We start from the raw sequence: 18690 nt of genomic DNA, 5'->3' as shown, positions 1-18690 counted from the left end.
GAGATGTGTATGAGGGCTTTCAGAGCAGGATATTTCCAACTCTGGCAAATAAGAGGTGGAAAATTTCTGACGAGAGCAATTGCCCTTCTAGCATCAGTCTTCCTTCAGTACTTAGAGAGGGAACAACAGGGAGTGTTGAAGTCTATTCCAGTGATAATTTCCCAGGAGTAATGAGCACAAGGGATAGAGAAATTGTTGAATTCAGCCGGGACTCTACTTCAGAGCCCCTGCTCAAGAGCAGCATCTGAAGACAGATGCAGTTTGTGGCAGCACTGCCCAGAGACAACCCAGTGCAGGAGCAGCTCCTGTGCCAAGATCAGCAGGGCTGTGGGCACTGCCTGCTGCTGTGGACAGTAGAGGAGAGAAGGCAGCGAGAGATGAACGGCAGTGTGAAGCGGGAGGACAGAGCAGAGCTGTTGTGGGAGCAACCTTCCCAGACCTTGACACGGTGAGTTTCTAGCTGCAGGGCAATGCTGCTGAGGTTCCTGGAGGGCTCTTCTGAACTCAGTGCATGTAATCACGGATTGAGATTGTAAAGGTCTCTCTCCTGGAGAATGCAGGGTTTAGCAGGAGGAGGAGATGCTTCAGAGCAGGGATTCCCTGCCACACACTCACAGGGACAGGGCATCCTGCTCCCTTCTCGCAGGGAAGACACAGGGGTGTGAAGCTGCGCTCTGCACCCAGCTCTGCATGGGCTGTGATTGAGAGCAGCATCCCCCACGCCCAGGGTGCTGTGTGCCCGGGACAGTGACTCTGCAGCCTGCGAGGGGCAGCACTGCCCAGGGCGCTCCCCACAGCGCTGCGGGGAAGCGCTGCGTGGGGAGACAGACACCCGTCAGGGCAGGTTCATTCTGCTGCTAAGAGGCTGCTGCAGAGTGAAGTCTGCTCACAGCTCCAGCTCATACACAGGGCATGTGCAAGGGGTCCTTTACAGGCGCAAGATCAGAAGGACCACTTGAAAGGGAAGGAGCTTTCCTTTGTGTCTCTGCTCTTTCAGCCTCCTTAATATTGCAGGGGGAATGAAGGAACAAGTTTTCTGTTTTGGCAGGGAACTGGGAATCCCAGATCTTCATGCGTAGAGATTAATAGGTCTGTGAGAAGACTCAGCAAGCTGCTTCATGCCCACCTTAGCCTACACGTAGCATCCATATCGTCTTTGTGGACTCATAGGACCTCATGTGACAAGCTAGTTAGGATCTGCAACTGCAGAGCTGCCCCTGGACATGGCCCAGATGTTTCTGTAGGGCAGAACTGAGCACACAGAGGGTGATACGATATGGGATCTGTGAGCAATGGCAGGGACAGGACACTGGGACAGAGGAAGAGCTGGTGGCAGGGACAGCTGCAGGCAGCAGAGATGGGCAGGGAAGGGGCAGGGGGTGCAGGGCAGGAGCCGCCTCCTCTGCAGCCAGACCTGCAGCAGAGGAGAGGGGCAGCTCTCCTGCCACAGGCCCATTGCCTGCCGCCCCACCAAAGGGCTAAGAGGGACTGCCCTGCGACGTCCCCCTCGGAGAGGTGACATACCCAGATGGTAAAGTGAAAGTTTTCCAGAAGGCCTCTCTGTCCCTCTCCTTGCCTCCCTTGGCAGCACATTGATGGTGTTGCTCCTTGTTTCCCCTCCCATCCATGCTTTTCCTGTTCTTGCCCTCAGCTTTCTGCAGCTGGATGTTTTCAGCTGCAGTTCAGACACTGATGCTACAAGTTGTGGAACAGAGGGGTCTGCATGGGAGTGAGATTTCCCGAGCCACCTTTTGTCCTGTGGAGCTCCCGGAAATGCAGCCTGTGAGCCTAGGCATTGCACTGGCTCTCCCTTAAGGAGAGCCCATCTTCAGTGCTAACGCTCCTTTGGCTTTTTCCCTGTGGTGTCCCGCCAGGCTGCCACCTGCCCTCCAGAAAGACTCTGCTGTCTCATGGCCTATCTGTGATATCTGAGTGATGTGTGAGGAAGCTGCAGAGATGCTGAGGGTATGGAGGTGGTGGTGGGAGGCTGTCCATGAGCAGCTCAAATGAGCCCTGTGTGTCTTTGGCTAGAAGGGGAGTGTGGAGACCTCCCTTAGGTGTGTGGAGAAAGGATGAGAAATTTGGAGATGGGCACTTGGAAAATGCACAGCTCTGCTCTCAGCAGAGCCTGGTCTCCTTTGAGGGGAGCACAATAAACACGATGATCCTCTAGCTCAAGGAGACATGAATACCGGACAGATGGGAACAAGACTAATAGATAAACAAGATAAACGGCACTAAGACACTCTTATTAAAGAGAGGATGGTGTCAGACAACTGAATGACTTCAGGGTTATCATCTTCAAAAGTTAAGATAAACTTCTCCATATCTTCATTCTTCAGACAGTCCCACATGACTGGAGGGAGCTAATGTCCAACAGCAGCTCCCTCTATGAGTTCCTCCTCCTGCTGATCTCAGACAGGCGGGAGCTGCAGCTCTTGCACTTCTTGCTCTTCCTGGCCATCTACCTGGCTGCCCTCCTGGCCAACGGCCTCATCATCACAGCCGTAGCCTGCGACCACCACCTCCACAGCCCCATGTACTTCTTCCTCCTCAACCTCTCCCTCCTCGACCTTGGCTGCATCTCCGCCACTGTTCCCAAAGCCATGCACAATTCTCTGTGGAACATCAGGGCAATTTCCTATTCGGAATGTGCTGTCCAGATATTTTTCTTCGTCTTCTTCTTGGGAGGAGAGTTTTCTCTCCTCACAGTCATGGCCTATGACCGCTACGTTGCCATCTGCAGACCCCTGCACTATGGGACCCTCCTGGACAGCAGAGCTTGTGTCAAAATGGTAGTAGCTGCCTGGGCCTGTGGCTTTCTCTATGCTCTCCTGCACACTGGGAACACATTTTCTGTACCATTGTGCCAAGGCAATGTGGTGGAGCAGTTTTTCTGTGAGATTCCCCACATCCTCAAGCTCTCATGCTCAGACTCCTACCTCCGGGAAGTTGGGCTTCTTGTTGTTAGTACCTGTTTAATATTTGGGTGTTTCATTTTCATTGTGGTGTCCTACGTGCAGATCTTCAGAGCTGTGCTGAGGATCCCCTCTGAGCAGGGCCGGCACAAAGCCTTTTCCATGTGCCTCCCACACCTGGCTGTGGTGTCCTTGTTTGTCATTACTGTATTGTTTGCCTACCTGAAGCCCCCCTCCATCTCCTCCCCACTTCTAGATATGGTTGTGTCCATTCTGTACTCAGTGGTGCCTCCGGCCATGAACCCCCTCATCTACAGCATGAGGAACACGGAGCTCAAGGAGGCACTGAAGAAACTCATTCAGTGGGTACAAGGTCAATGATAACAACTGTTTCATTCACTCACCAGGATATCTGCCTATAGGCCGTATTTTATCCATTTCTTTCTTTTTTACTTCTCTCTTTTACATCCATCTTAAAATAATAAATTATAAAATAAAGATAACTAGTTTTTGTCACGTCTGCACAGGAATCTCTCATTTAGCACTTAAACATAGACCATGATAAAGCAGGAAGCCAGGCTTCCCCCTTCACTAGCAGAGAGGGGGGATTCTCTGAGCCGCTTCTTTGAGCTCCCTTGGATGTGCCCAGTGCAGGGAGGAGAGTTTCCCTCTGCAGCGTCTTTTCCAGCACTGACACCAAGGGACCTCTGGGGTACAGAGTCACGGCGGGACAAGGGCAGGTGGGGTGAGACCAGGGATCCAGTGTTGTTTAGGAGATCTCAGCTCTCGTGGCTATGGTTAGAGTGTGATCTCAAATCTCTCTAATATGAGAGAAATGGCAACCAAGTGTCACCACAGCTTTCCATGGCTCCATGCAAAGCTCCAACACACAAAACTGAACATGAGTGAATTGAAGGAAAGTCTAGAAGCAGCCTTCCCGTGGCAGTTCATCTTTCCTGAAGACACATTCCAGGAGGGCAGCAGGACTTTCTCTATTTAGAGTTGTCCTCCTCATTTCCGTGCTGTCCTTCCATGCTTTATTCTGAAGACATGGCCCAGGAACTCTCATAACCTGGAAGGGAGGCTTGTTTTCCCTCATATCTTGGGAGAACAGGAAGGACCAGTCCTTGGCCTCCCTTAAGCCACAGCTGGATTCCAGAATAACATTTCCAGGATAAAAGGGGATCTACCCTATGATGGTCCTGAATCTGGCCTCTCTTTAGAAACTGGAATCGAAAAATATGCCCAAGGATGTGCAACCACAAATGGGCCTGCTCTTCTGCTTGTGAACTCCATGAGATCCAGGGGATGACCTCAGCATTCCAGGGTGATCTGTTAGCCTCAATCTAGGGTTCATCTCTCAGTGACCACTGCAGACAGGCAATGGTCTCTGCATTGCCTGTGCCAGGCTGCCCCACACGTGACTGTGCTGATGAGAGAACCCCCAGGGGATCTCCAGGCACAGGGTTTCCCTGGGAGTGGGCACTGAGTGCAGCTTTAACGAAACAGGGATTACTCACAGTGCAGGGACCAGAAGGTAGAGCACTAAACCCAGGTGCACATGGGGAAAGGAGGGCTCTGCAATCCCCAGAGAGGCAGTGGGGACCCAGGAGGCCCAGGGAAGGGGCAGTGGAGGGCGATTCCTGCACCCGCAGTGAAAAACCACAGCCTGGAGGTAGTGGCCACCCAAAGATATCTCCTGCCATTGCAATATTGTGGGGGCACTCTGAGTACTGTCAGACCTCAGCCACCAGTATCAGTGGCCACAAGGGCACACTGATGGCTCATGGTCAATTTGTTGCCAACCACGATTCCCAGGTCCCTTTTTGTGGAGCTGCTCTCCAACAGGTCAACCCCCAGCCTGTCCAGGTGCATGGGGTTATTCCTCCCTAGCTGTTAGACCCTGCACTTGTCCGTGTTGAAATTCATGAGGTTCCTCTACCCCCAGCTGTCCAGGCTGTCCAGGTCCCTCTTAAAGTCTGCACAGACCTCTGGGTTATCAGGCATTCCTCCCACTTTTCTATCCTCAGAAAACTTGCTGAGGGTGCACTCTGCCCCTTCAGGTCACTGATTAATAAACTGAACAGGTTTTGACTGACTCCTGATACCAATAGTTGCAGGTCTCCAACTGGGCTCTGCACCACTGATCACAACCCTAAAGCCTAAACCCCAAACCCAGCTGTTCACATGGAGGTGACCTCACAGGTGCAACCCCCACCACATCCCTGATGCTGCCTGTGGCCTTCAGAGACAGCAGCTTCCTCAAACCCCTTCCCCACACAGGAACCACTGCTGCCCTCTCAGCTCCTCTCACCACAGAGACCCCCCACCCACAGCCCACGCCTGCCTGCCTGCTGCCGGCCAATCAGGCACTCACAAAGACATGACGTCACAGCGCCGTCCCGCCCAGCTCTCTGGCCCTGCCCTCCAGGGCAGCAATGGCCTCCCCAGCCCTTCCCCGCCAGGAGCCCAGCCCGGGCTCAGCAGCTGCTCCGCGGAGATGATCTCAGCAGCGCAGAGCCCCGCAGGGCCCGGCTGCTGCCCAATGAGGCGCTGCGGGAGCGGTGACCTCACAGTCACCAGGCAGAGCCAGCCCTGCTGCTGCCCAATCAGCTCTGCCCGCAGCAGGGACCTCCCAAGCAGCAGCCACGCCCTCTCCCTGCAGCTGGCCTATCAGGGGCTGCGGCAGCAGTGACCTCCTCGTGCCCAGCGCAGCCATTGGCTGTGAGGCCCCCGCGGGGCTCCTGGCTGTGCTGGGGGCTGTGCGGGGATGGGGCAGGGAGGGGAGCCCAGCTGGAGTGGAGGGATGTTCTTCCTTTTCCAACATTCCCCCACTCCTCGCCCTGATGAAAGGGGCTCCCAGTGCGGCCCTGCTGCCTCCTGTCCCCACTCCATGCCATAGAGCTGCTGCAAAGAGCAGCCATGGGGTGTGCGGGAGCAGCGCTTAGGAGCAACAAGGACCCACCGGAAAACGAGGGTCTTCACCCATGTCACCAGGGAGACTTCCCTGTGGTGGGGCACGTCCCGGTGTGTCCTCTGGGGCTCAGTAGGTCACTGCCATGGAGGTGGACGAGGCATGGGGAGAACAGAGACGTTTCCCTCTGTCTCCTGGAAGCAGTCACCTCCCACCAGTGATGTTGTTTTCCAAAACTGCTCTTCCTCGTCTTGGACCTTAAGTGCTCCTTGTACTTTTCAGTGTACTTTTTCCTGGGACTTGGGATCCTCTTCTGGAGGTCTGCACAGCCCTGGAACCATGGATCTCGGTGGACTAGATGATCTCTAGAGGCCCCTTCGAACCTCAACCATTCTGTGATCACCTGCATTTTTGACCCTGGACATCTCAGGACATGGGCACACAATGCAGTGCTGCTGCCTGGGCTTGGTGCAAAGCCTGTAAGATGGTGCAGTGCTGCAGGATCTGCATTTTGATTCAACCAGCATTTTGTGAGATGACCACCTCCCTGCTCTGCAGCTGATGAAGTTGGAGAACATTCCCACAACTTCCCTTTGTGCTCTTCCTCATCTCTGCAGAATCCTGGAGACAATCTTACGGAACAGAAGACCCATCCATCTGGAATTCTGTCAGAGATGTGACTTTCCAAGTCACTGCCAAAGGAAGGACTTCTTTGGCTTGCTCGTTTAAGTCTGTGGCACCTCATTCATGATGCTGTGAGCCCAGCTCTGCATCCTGGGGCCTTGGCCCTTTCTCTCCCATCTCCTGTGTGTCTACTCAAGTTCTTCACCATTCCCCAAGGCCATGGGAAACGTCGATTTAGGGAGTACATGTGAAGCTCTGACACTTTGTGGAGCTGAAGGTGTAATGGAGACTTTGTCCCCATGCATCCTCCTGCTCCAAAACCTGAGGATCCAGATCTCTGGGAAGAGCCAACAGGAGAGCTCAGGTCCCTTGGGGCCGGGTATTTTCAGTCATAGGATCCCTCTACGGACTCCAGTGATTAATGTCACCCGCAGAGGGGTGTTTATGGGAGCTCACAAGGATCCTCAGAGAACAGCGCTCTGGGCCAAAGGGCAAAGCGTATTTACCACACACCAACTAAACAACAGGCATGTGCAGTAGTACTGTTTCAGCTCTCCAAAATATGTCTGCAAGCTTTTATTTGCTCCCATTTTAGATTTCTCCTGGAGTAACAGAGCACACGGGCAGCTGCCAACCTGTCACCAAAGAGTGGGAGAGGCCTTTGGAGAGGGCTCTTCACTGTGGGGCGGGCAGAAGATGGGCACATGGAGCAGCACCGTGGCCCAGCGTGAAGCTTGGCCTTGCAGAGTGCCATGCAGAGCATGCACTGCTGCTGCTCTTCCCTCACTTCCCGCCTGCTTCCTGGCAACTCCGCGCAGTTGAGCAGGGCCTTTGCCGGCCTCACTGCTCAGCTCTGTACCTTTGTGATGACCTGATCAACATCTTCAAAGCCCTGGGGGTCAGACAGCAAAGGCCGCCTTTCCTTTTGTGGGGAGGGAGTCGGGGTCCGCCTGCGTTGCCTTGCTGCGTGCGGCTCCCACTTGCCCACCCGCGGGAAGAAGGAGGCACATGATGGAGAGGGTTGTGTTGCTACAAGCAGCCCCTGAGGCATGGAAATCCCCAGCCCCATGCCGAAGGGAAGCTCATGGTCGAGCACAGCCCAGCTACACGTGGTCCAAAGAGGCTCTCTGATCCTTCACACAGGGCTCCCAGGGTCCTTACAGACTTTGGAGCATCCCAGTTGTGCTTTGTGTTTGAGAAAATCCCCACAGCCAGCAAGAAGCAGCCCCTGGCCAGAGGAGGTCACACCTGGCTGGCTTGGCCCACCATGCTTGTGCTCTCCATGCAGCTCCCATCCCTGCTGTCAGCCTCCCCCTCCAGCCCCAGCACTCACCTTCCTTGTGTGCTTGCACCTGGCAGGACACCCATTGCTGGGCTGGGAGCAGGCGTTCGCCTGCCTCTCCTTCTGCGTCTCCAGGGCACTCGCTGCACCTGGGGACTTGCTGCTCTGGGGACCAACATGAGCTGCTCCTTCTGCTGGAGCTGCTGTCCCCGAGGGTGGTGCTCTGGCCCAACACAGCCTTGGTTGCCATGGGCATCGCTCCATCACAATGGCCTTGGGGACATGATGCCACCCCTATCACAAAGCCCTGGCCGTTGCCATAGAGACTCCCAGGGGTATGTCCTGGTGGTGGCCAAGGGCACCCACAACTCATCTCAGTGCCTTAGTGGTCAGCAAGGGGAAGCCTTTTGGGTCCCTGTGCCATAGTTTGGCCATCCTCACAGATTTTTATTTGGGAGAGCACGGCCAGCGGGGCCACATGCGTGTTCTACCACTCTTTTTGGCACAGTGGACACCATGCCTCTATACCAGATCTCATTTGGGCTCTCCAGTTCTGCAAGGAAACAAACAAACGGGAGGGAGTTCAGCACAGGGACAACAAGTTGGTCAGGGGCTGGAGCATGGGGCAGGTAAGGAGAGGCTGGAAGAGGGGGTTTTGTTCAGCCTAGCCTAGAGAAGGCCAGGAGGGATCTTCATGCTGTGCACAAATACCTTGTGGAGGGCACAGAGCAGCAGGATTTTCTTGGAAGACCACAGCAATTGCATGCGAGGCAGCAGGGAAAAGATGGACAATGGAAAATGTGCAGCGTATGAAGGATTCAGAGACTTTGGTGTTGTGAAACCGAAAATCTTTATACACAACTGATAGAGCTCCTGACTCCAGAGACAGCCCCGCTCTGCCCAGCAGGACGCCAAGCTCCCCGCAGGATTGAGGGGGGAAGTTCTGTGTGGGAAGATTATCCTCTGCCAGGACAGGCTCCTTCTCCTGCTGGGAGGGCGCTGCAAGGCTCAGGTCTGCTCACAGCTCTAACTGTGAGCACATTTCAGAGGGCACTTTTCAAAAGGAAAGGCAGAGAAGGCATTTCCTGAAAGAGTAGTTTGACACATCCACTTACACCTACAGCACAGCAGAAAAAAACCCTTTGGAGCCATGGGCAGGGGTCCCTGCTACACATGACACATTCAACCAGGGCAGAGCAGAGTTGCAGAAAAGGGAGGTGAAGTAAGGGAGAGAGAGGAAATATGGGTGTATCCTTGAGAAACTGAAAGGATTTCTCTCCCCAAATCCATGGTCAATTCCGTGTGGAACAGCAGAGCTATTTCCTACTCAGGATGTGCCACCCATATTTTCCTGGTAGCATTTTTGTTTTCAGCAGAGCTTTCCCTCCTCATAGTCATGGTCTATGACTGCTTTGTGGCCATCTGCAGACCCCTGCACTACAGGACCCTCATGGGCAGCAGAGCTTGTGTCAAAATGGCAGCAGCTGCCTTGGCCAGTGGCTTTCTCTATGCTCTCCTGCACACTGGGAACACATTCTCCATTCCACTCTGCCAAGGCAATGTGGTGGAGCAGTTCTTCTGTGAGATCCCCCAGATGCTCAAGCCCTGCTGTTCAGTCTCCTACCTCAGGGAAATTTGGCTCATTTGGGTTACTGTCTCTTTGGGCTTTGGGTGTTGCATTTCCATTGTTGTGTCCTACATGCAGATCTTCACTGCTCGGCTGAGGATTTCCTTGCGTAGGGCCAGCAGGAAACCTTTTCCATGTGTCTCCCGTACCTGGTTTCCCTCTTGATCAGCACCACAGTTTTTGCCTACCTGAAGCCCTCCTCCATCTCCTCCCCAGCTCTGGATCTGGTGATGGTTGTTCTGTATGCAGTGGTGCCTCCAACGATCAACCCCCTCATCTATAGCATGAGGAACAAGGATCTGAAGAACGCCCTAATGAGACTGCTGAAAAAAAATTTTTTTTTTCTTTTAGCCTGTGGGTCAGCACCTGACATGGCCTCTCCAGAGTCAGGCCCTTCTATTGTTGTGAGGTTGCTTTTCAGGCCTGGTAAGCACATGGCCTGCATAGAGAAGCTGAGGGCCACGAGCTTCTTTAGCCTGCTCAAGTGCCACAGCTAATGGTAACAGAGCAGGAGCCTGTGACTGGCTGCAGGGTGGTTTCAGGGATGATGGAAGTTGTTCTGGTAGTGGGAAAGAGTTTGAGAAGGGGAAAGAACCACCAACTGCAGCTTGAGGTACTGACTTGACTTGAGTAAAAGAGAAATGTCACTTAAGAGCAGTACTGTGGTGCAACAGGTCACCTGGTTTGGACCTCAGATCAAGCCATGCCTTCAAAGAACAGTCACTAAGGACAGAGAGACATGGGAAAAGCTGGAGAGATGCTGGGGTGAGAACAAGGTGGGGAAGCAGCCTGAGTGTCTACAGGCTGCAGGGAAACAGGCACAGGCATGGGAAAGTGTAGGAGAGCCCAAGGAGGAGACAGACGAGGGCAGTGCCAAAAACCTCCTCAAGAACTAGGTCTATGTCCTCTTGGTCATGGCTGGTGTGTCTGCCATTGAGGCCTAGGAGAAGACACTTCTTCCTTCAACAAGAAGGCAACAGGGCCTCTGTGCCTGCTTTCCCCAGGCACTCAAGGTGTCCTGTATCAGTGTCCTGCCCGAGGCCTTGAACACCCCCACTCACACACTGCTCCAACCAAAAGCCTTGGGCAATGCATGGTGGAAAGGATGTCCGTACTCAGGGACTGGGCACCTCTATTTGGTCATTCTGCTTGAAAACACACATGAAGGGTTGACCTGGCATCAGAGGAACCTGCACCTTGCCTTTTCCTATCTGCAATTACGACTTCAAACTCTCTGCTCTAATCAGCCCCTGGGGAGGCTTTCCTTGGTAATGAACCACAGTGGGACCCATTAACCCTCCAAGAAACTTAAAGATGTGCTTCTGACTTGAACTTTTTGAGAAGTTTCTTCAGTCTCCTCTCACCATCAGAGGTTCATGGACTCAGCTCCAACTACTCCCAAGGGATCAGTGAAATGCAAAACCCCTCAGGAGCCATGATTCTTGCCATAATTTTCTTCAATCTTCAAGTCTGCTGTAGCTAATTAGAATGGAGTGTATTAAAAATAGGCAGATATCACTGAACACCTGAAAAAGAAAGATAGCTGTTTTCTTTTCAGCTTTCTTATTTTTTTTTCCATGTTCTGAATCAGGCATGCACTTTCTCCGCTTCCTAGAGTGACTCCCAATGAAGTCTGGACACGTGTGAAAAGCAGTATTTCTGAGGGGAGACCTCTATGCAGAAGGTTCCTGCCCAGCTTCCCAGCCCTGCCAGTTCCCTCATCAGCCACTGGGGACTTGGATCACTCTGCTTAAAATCAAACTGTTTTCCCATTCCAGGAACCGAATGCTATAGCTCATGTATACCAAATTCCCACCTGAACTAGTGGCAAACAGGCAGAAATGTTAAGTGTGATGAAACAAAATAACCTGGATCCTGTGTCAATAGGAAACAAAATGCACTTCTCAACTGCTAGTTGAGTCCTGATTGCTTCCAAGGAGCTCCACAGCCTACAAGGAATAACCATCCTTGGACTGTTTTTCACAACTAGATAGAAAAGGCTGGATAGACACATGATAAAGGAGCTGGTTAAGAGACAACAAGAGACTCCTGAAAGACTCCCTGAAGCTCAAAGCAGCAAGTGAAGAGTTGAGAGGTGTCTGAATGACAAAGAGCAAGGGGAGGAGGAAGACTTAAAAAAAAAAAAAAAAAAAAGGAAAGCGCAGATGTGCAGATCATCTGAATCAAGGCTGTCTTTCAAAAAGTTCAGCTTAATCAGGCTTGTAGAGATACGTGAGGGATTGGTGAAAGGGTGTATATGAGGAGAGAGATTCCGCCCGATGTCTGACCCCATCTGGACAGATGTCTCTGTCAAATCCAGTTATTTGGACTTTCCTTTCTAGTCAAAGGAGGGAAATAAGTGCTCTTAACAGAATTTTTATTTCAGATATATTTCCTAATGACAAGCTAAGGGCCTGCAGGAAATGCCTCCAAAATTTTCAGCACTGCAAGGGAATACAATGAACACAGAGCATCGTCAGCAGCACCGGCCTCTCTATGTGATCAAATGGAATCTATCCCCTAAAGCAGATTATAGTCATAAGTCAGATCACTCCCAAAGAATAACAAAGATTGCCTTTTCCAAAACTTCAGGCAGTTTTTAACCTTATGAAATACGTTTTCATTCTTCTAATTTGGCAGCACCATGTTCGTGCACCACTTTCACCATGGCCATGAAGTAAGGCAGGAAAGCAGACTCCTAGATAAAGTTCTCAGGAGGATCTGTGTTAAGGGCATCTCTGCTCTTTTCTGGCCTATCACGTCTATCTTAAGTAGCACAGTGCATGAAACCCTGCTGAGGAAGTGAAGAAGAGAGAGCCTGCTTCCGTACCTCCAGAGGAAGACTGTCTTCTGCCACAGACTGTCCTCCATCCCACTTCTACCCAAAGAGCAGCCCACAGCAGTTATCATAGAGCTGAGGCTCACCCTCATCTCAGCCTGTGCTCAGACTTCGTGCTCTTTCATCCCACAGGACTTTGATCTTGTCTTGACAAACACCAAACCCCCAAACCAGGCGCCAACCCCAGGCAACTCTATAGCTCTGCCCAGGGCACACACTTGCCAGGGCAAGGAAAGAGAAGTGAGCTCTCCAGTTGCCCCTTTCAGACATTTCTCAGGCTTCGCCTTGTTGGTGAAGGTTGACTGAAGCCAAGCAGGGCTGCACTTGCTAGAATCCCAGTCCCATTCAGCAGTGAGCCCACATTTTCCTTCTTCATTATTTACTCTTAGTGAAGCAGGAGCAGGGAGATTTGGCTTCCCCAAAACCATCCTTACTTTACTGGACAATATTTGTGACTTCCTCCTTTGCAGCCTCTTCCCCTTTCCACATGCTGCCTTATTGACGTGAAGACCACATGCCAGTTCCCTGTTTAGTCAAGTTGAGCTCCAGAGATGTTTCCTAATTTTACCAACTGTTTGTATGGAGCATTCTTCTTCTTAACAGATGCTTACTTAATGGCTGCCTTTCCTGAGGTCCCCCACCCTTCAGAACTGCTTGGAGCTGCTCTCCTCAGAATGCTGAGCCTGGGGCCTTTACCCCCAACAAGGACATGGTCACCGTGGGGACCACCCGTTCACAATGGCCTTATGGACATGATGCCACTGCCATCACAAAGCCCTGGTGGTTTCCATGGGGATGTTATTCTGATGCCCTGATTGAGACTACCGAGACCCTATCACGATGCCTTTGTGGGGACTGTGGAGGTCCCATCATGATTCCTTGGTGGAAACCATGGAGAAATACGCCATCAAAATGTCTTGTTGAAAACCATGGGGATCCCATCATGCTGCCTTTCTAGAGATCCGTAGTAGAGATCTACACAAGGCCAGCTCTGTTGCTCTGCTCACTAATCCTCATCCCTACAATCCTGACAGGCTCTCTCTCCGTCCCTAAGCAGAGCTCCCTGCATCCCACTGCTCTCTCCAGGGGTTCCTTTGTGCACATCACTTGCACCCTTCCCGGCCATCCCAGCTTATCTATTCCTCCCTCTTGCTGGAGTCTTCTCCCCTGAGTCACTCCCAATTTAAAGCTGTCCTCACAGGCTTGGCCACGTGGTTGATAACCATCAGGCTGGAAGATGGGAAGAGTCTCTATCAAAAGGAAATGTGACAACCTGCAGCCTTTCTGCCCTGCTGTGGGCTCTGCTCCAGGTCCTCCTCCAAATCCTACCGAAAAAAAAAATGAAAAAGTAGAGAAAAAAAAAGGGAGGGGAGAGCGGAAAGACCCTTGCTATTTGTCCTCTCCAGTTTCATCTTGTAATAAGCTGGTATGAGGGTACATGAAAGCAATATGAATTATAGTATAGGAAATGTATAATAAAATCATGACTATTTAGGACATGTTTCTCCTTCTTGCATGAGTGCATGCCCAGATGTGCAGGGATGCTGCTGCTGGATGCATAATCTGTGCATCACTGCTTTGTTCCAGAGAAAAGGCCACCACAATGGCACTGGCTGAAGACTCCAAAGCCCATGGAGAGATCAGCAGGTTGTGAGGAAGCTCCAAAAGTGCCTTTGCCCACTCTGCCTATTGACAGCACCAGCAGCACCTTTGCTGGCCCCATCAAGCCAATAAGCAGGACAAAGGGGATACCCAGGGAGTGCCAGGCACCCAAAGGCCGTGCCTGTGCTGTTGGGACCATGGGTGTGTGTGTGCAGGGATTGTAGGTGGGCACATGGGCCACTTGTGACTGTCACACCTGCCAAGCCTGAGGCATTAGCCCAGTCCTTGTTCATATCATCTTGCAGGGGCAGCAGAAATTCAGGAGAGGAGAGCTAGAAGGGTTTGAGAGGGCAGAAACTGGAGCAGAGACATGGCAGGGTGAGGATGGCTCCCATTTATGCAGCACCCTGGATGTAGACAGGATGGGCTTTCCCTACAGCCAGTGCTGGAATGTCTTTGGGTACAGGATGGAAACGTAGGATGCCCTGGGACACTTGCCCAGCAGTCACTCCAAGGGGCATGATTTTCTTGCAGGTGCCCTGCTGCATTTGCTAGAGACACGTGATTGTGCTGGATACCCCAGGCATGTGACAAGGCCCAGCACTTTTCTATGCCATCAAATCAAGGATCTGCACTGAATTACCAGAGCTGCTGCTTAATGCTATAATCTTTCTATGCTTCATCTTCATTGTTCCTGGGGCTGCCATTCTATTTGGCACCTGGGGTCATTTCAGATGGGCAATGCAATTCCCCATTGGCCCCCCAACCCGATCCTCTAGGATGATGCAGGTCTCCCAGGAGCTGCATCAGAGCAAGTGGGCACTGGCACAGGCCTTGGACCTCCTCAGTCTTTTGGACTGTCACCAGAGAGTGTTTGTGTGTGATCAGCTGACTCTCATCCTCTATCGCCAGTGATTGGAACTGCAGCTTAGACAAGGAGCTCTCTTGCAGACCTCTGTGTTGTGCTCACTTCAATTGTGGTAAGGGGAATCACTTGACCTGCCTGTGGAGTTCACAGGAGTTTTCTGAATCCCACTTTACGCCAGGGGCTTCTAGACCAGCATGAGGTGCCAAGACTGACACATCTGAGTCAATCCCTGAACCATGTGCCAAGGAACTCCCTTCTTGTCCTAACTAGGTGTCCTGCCTAGGTCAGAGATGAGGGTTTGGGGGGTTCCAGAGGAGCACATTTCTATTTCTCATAGATAGTCATGCTCTGATGAAAGAACTTGCAATGTTGGAAATAGTTGCTCTCCACTCAATGGGAAAAGACAACAGGTGATTACTTCAGTCTATTCCAGTGCACATTTCCCAGGAGGAGGGAGCACGAGGGACAGAGAAATTGGTGAGTTCAGCTGGGCCTCTGCTCCTGAGCGGGGCCAGGCTCCTGGGACGGAGGCAGCTCGTGGCAGCCTGGCAGCACTGCCCAGAGACAGCCGAGTGCAGGAGCAGCTCCTGTGCCAAGAGCAGCAGGGCTGCGGGCACTGCCTGCTGCTGCGGACAGCAGAGGAGAGAAGGCAGCGAGAGGGGAACGGCAGGGTGGAGCGGGAGGACAGAGGAGACCACAGCTCTTAACATGGTGAGTTTGTGCTTACAGGACAATGCTATGGAGCTTCTTGAAGGGGACATAAGAACTCATCACACCTCATGGGTTGCAGCATTTTTCTCTTCTTTCTCCTGGTTTTTGCAGTGCAGAGGAAGAGAAGCTGCTTCAGAGCAGGGATTCTCTAACATACCACCTATGAGCAGCTCATCCTGCTGCCTTCCCCAATAGAAATGGCAGTGATGTGAAGCCGGGTTGTGTAGACAGGGTGAGAGGTCTGCACTTCAGAGCAGGGTCCCTGCACCCAAAGGTGCTGTGTGCTCGCAGCAGTGACTGTGTCGCCTGTGAAGGTCAGCACTCAGCCTGCCCAGGGAGCTTCTCACAGCACTGAGGGGAGAAGTTCTGGGTGGGAGGATTATCCTCTACCAGGTCAGGCTCCTTCTCCTGCTGGCAGGGTGCTGCGGAGGTCAGGTCTGCTCGCAGGTGAGCTGTGAGCACATTTCAGGGGGCACTTTGCAAAAGGAAAGGCAGGGCAGGCATTTCCTGAAAGAGAAGCCAGTGAGTCGGTGCTTACAATTTCCTTCCACTTGGTAAGAGTAAAATGGAAACAAAACTGTCAGATTTGGACAACAGATTGAGACTCATTAAGAGATTCAAGGAGCAGCCAAAGAGTCTGCCAGGGACTTCAGACTGTCCCCTCACCCACCCCTTAGTCCATAGACAGCACCAACTTCTCCCAGGCTGCTGCATCAGGGTCTATCTGAGCTGCTCCTTAGCACCTGCAAACATGGGGGTGCCCCTGGACACTCCCCTGCTCCTGGGAGGTTTCTGCAGGAAGAACTGGGCTCACTTGTGAGTATTGTTGTCCTTCATGTGAGTGAGGTGCAAGTACACGACAGTGAGGGGCAAGGCTCAGTGATGAAGCAGGTCCCATGACAACGTCCTAACAAGTTTTTCTTTTTTTCCTGTTTGATGCACAAGGGTTTATGCTGAGAATGATTGAAGTGCCAAAGATTTCTGCTCTATCAAATAATGTTCCCACAGTGAGTAGGCACCTTTGTGTGTTTGTGTGTGCACCATCATATATATTATTTATATGCACACTTATGTATCAACAGACTCCTCCACTTATCCTTTTGCAGAGAAGACTTGATTTCTAAACGTTGAAGAGCACTGCCACAGAAGGGGTGGACATCGTCTCCTGCAGGTTGTGTGCATCAAAGCTACTCCTTCTCTCTGCAGTGCCTGGAATAAGGGCGCAGGGTGCAGGGTTAAAGGAGGCATGAGGACAAGGTCTATTTCTAGACATCTTGACATGTACAAAGGGTAAGTTCTATCCTTGTTTCCTTTTGACTGTTGTTCTCCCTTGTTGGAGTGAGATCTGCTGTGGCAGACTCAGATAGAAATATCTCTGTTGAGGAGGGCAAGAGTGATGGGGGTGAATCCCTCACAGAGCTTTTCTCCTTCAGATACAACTGGTGTGAGGGCTGTATTCAGCTCTCATGCTGCTGAATGGAGAATATTCCCACTTGGTCTTTGGACTAAGTCCATTCCAAGCAATGCAATATGCCATTCCAAGGTTTCTCCACAAACACCACTCAAAGACTAGTGCATCTATTCGCACCCGCAGTAAAGCAGAAATAACTCCTCCAGAGCTATGGGGAGGAGTCCCTGCTGCACGTGGCAAACTCAGCCAGTTCAAAGTGAAGCACCAGAAAGGGAGCTGAAATAAGGGAGAAAGGAAATGTGGGGAGTTCCTTGAGAAACTGAAATCATTCGGCTCAGAAAAGCCTGGCTTAACTTTTGGCTTTCTTTCCTTTCTTGGACAGGACTCCTGTACCCCTAAGGAACTAATGTCCAACAGCAGCTCCTTCAGCAAGTTCCTCCTCTTGGCATTTGCAGACAGGCGGGAGCTGCAGCTCTTGCACTTCTCGCTCTTCCTGGGCATCTACCTGGCTGCCCTCCTGGCCAACGGCCTCATCATCACAGCCGTAGCCTGCGACCACCGCCTCCACACCCCCATGTACTTCTTCCTCCTCAACCTCTCCCTCCTTGACCTGGGCTCCATCTCCACCACTGTCCCCAAATCCATGAGCATTTCCCTTTGGAACAACAGGACCATTTCCTACTCAGGATGTGCTGCACAGATCTTCCTGTTATCAGTCTTGTTTTCAGCAGAGTTTTTTCTCCTTACAGTCATGGCCTATGACCGCTATGTTGCAATCTGCAGACCCCTGTACTATGGGACCCTCATGGACAGCAGAGCTTGTGTCAAAATGGCAGCAGCTGCCTGGACCTGTGGTTTTCTCCTTGCTCTCCTGCAAACTGGGAACACATTTTCCATTCCACTCTGCCAAGGCAATGTGGTGGAGCAGTTCTTTTGTGAGGTTCCTCAGATCCTCAGGCTGGCCTGCTCAGAGTCCTACCTCAGGGAAGCTGGGCTTCTTGTGAGTAGTGTCTGTTTAGGCTTTGGGTGTTTCATTTTCATTGTGGTGTCCTACGTGCAGATCTTGGCTGCTGTGCTGAGGATCCCCTCTGAGCAGGGTCGGCACAAAGCCTTTTCCATGTGCCTCCCACACCTGGCCGTGGTCTCCCTGTTTGTCAGCACTGGCATGTTTGCCTACCTGAAGCCCCCTTCCATCTCCTCCCCAGCTCTGGATCTGGTGCTGGCTGTTCTGTACTCGCTGGTGCCTCCAACATTGAACCCCCTCATCTACAGCCTAAGGAACGACGAGCTCAAGAATGCCCTAAGGAAACTCATCCAGCGGGTCTAGTGCCAGCAACAAGATCTGTCCTAGGGGATTTGGCATTAAGGATAGGTGTTGTTCATTTTTTTCTTGCTTGCTTTTTTTCTCTTATATTCCAATAAAGGAGAAATATATAGTCTGGTTCATGCCATTTCTCCGCAGGAATGTCTCATTTGGCTTTGCCACAGGGACCATGTTGAAGCAGGATGCCAGGCTTCCCCCTTCACCAGCAAAGAGGGAGGAGACTCTGAGCCCCACTAAGCAACTTCCGATGTCTCCCATGCAATGAGGAGAGTTTCCCTGTGCACTGTCTCTTCCAGCACTGGAGCTCAGGGACACAGAGTCAGGCTCACACGAGTACAGACAGGGTGAGACCATGGCTCCTGTGGAGAACTCAGCTCCCCTAGCCACAATCGGGGGGCAATTTTACCTGCTATCCCATGGAGGTCATAGTCATGTGTCGCCCGGCACTGGTCCCTTCCTTCTACACTGCTCCAACAGTCCAAGTGGGGCATGAGTGGAGGGGAGGAGAGGCTGGATGCAGCCTGTGGGGACAAAGCTCTGCTGCTCAGGGCCACCTCCACACTGCCATAG

The 18690-nt window shown here is 52.0% G+C and overlaps 1 protein-coding gene across 1 annotated transcript; it reads left to right on the top strand.

Moving 5' to 3' along the window:
* Positions 1–17202: 17202 nt before the first annotated feature.
* Positions 17203–18123, top strand: LOC148593473 (olfactory receptor 14A16-like). Its single transcript, XM_088530777.1, has one exon. The coding sequence runs from the start codon at positions 17203–17205 to the stop codon at positions 18121–18123; it is 921 nt and encodes a 306-aa protein (XP_088386903.1).
* The last annotated feature ends 567 nt before the right edge of the window (positions 18124–18690 follow it).

The sequence above is a fragment of the Tinamus guttatus genome, unplaced genomic scaffold (assembly GCF_059628265.1).
Source record: "Tinamus guttatus ecotype Peru unplaced genomic scaffold, ASM5962826v1 Tinamus_guttatus_pri_ptg000387l, whole genome shotgun sequence".
NCBI lineage: Eukaryota > Metazoa > Chordata > Aves > Tinamiformes > Tinamidae > Tinamus > Tinamus guttatus.
The sequence above is the reverse complement of the archived record's forward strand: the minus strand, read 5'-3'. Positions and strand labels throughout refer to the sequence as shown.

Excerpts from the sequence above, each read along its gene's own strand:
- LOC148593473 (XM_088530777.1), top strand. The coding sequence starts at position 17,203 with ATGTCCAACAGCAGCTCCTTCAGCAAGTTCCTCCTCTTGGCATTTGCA.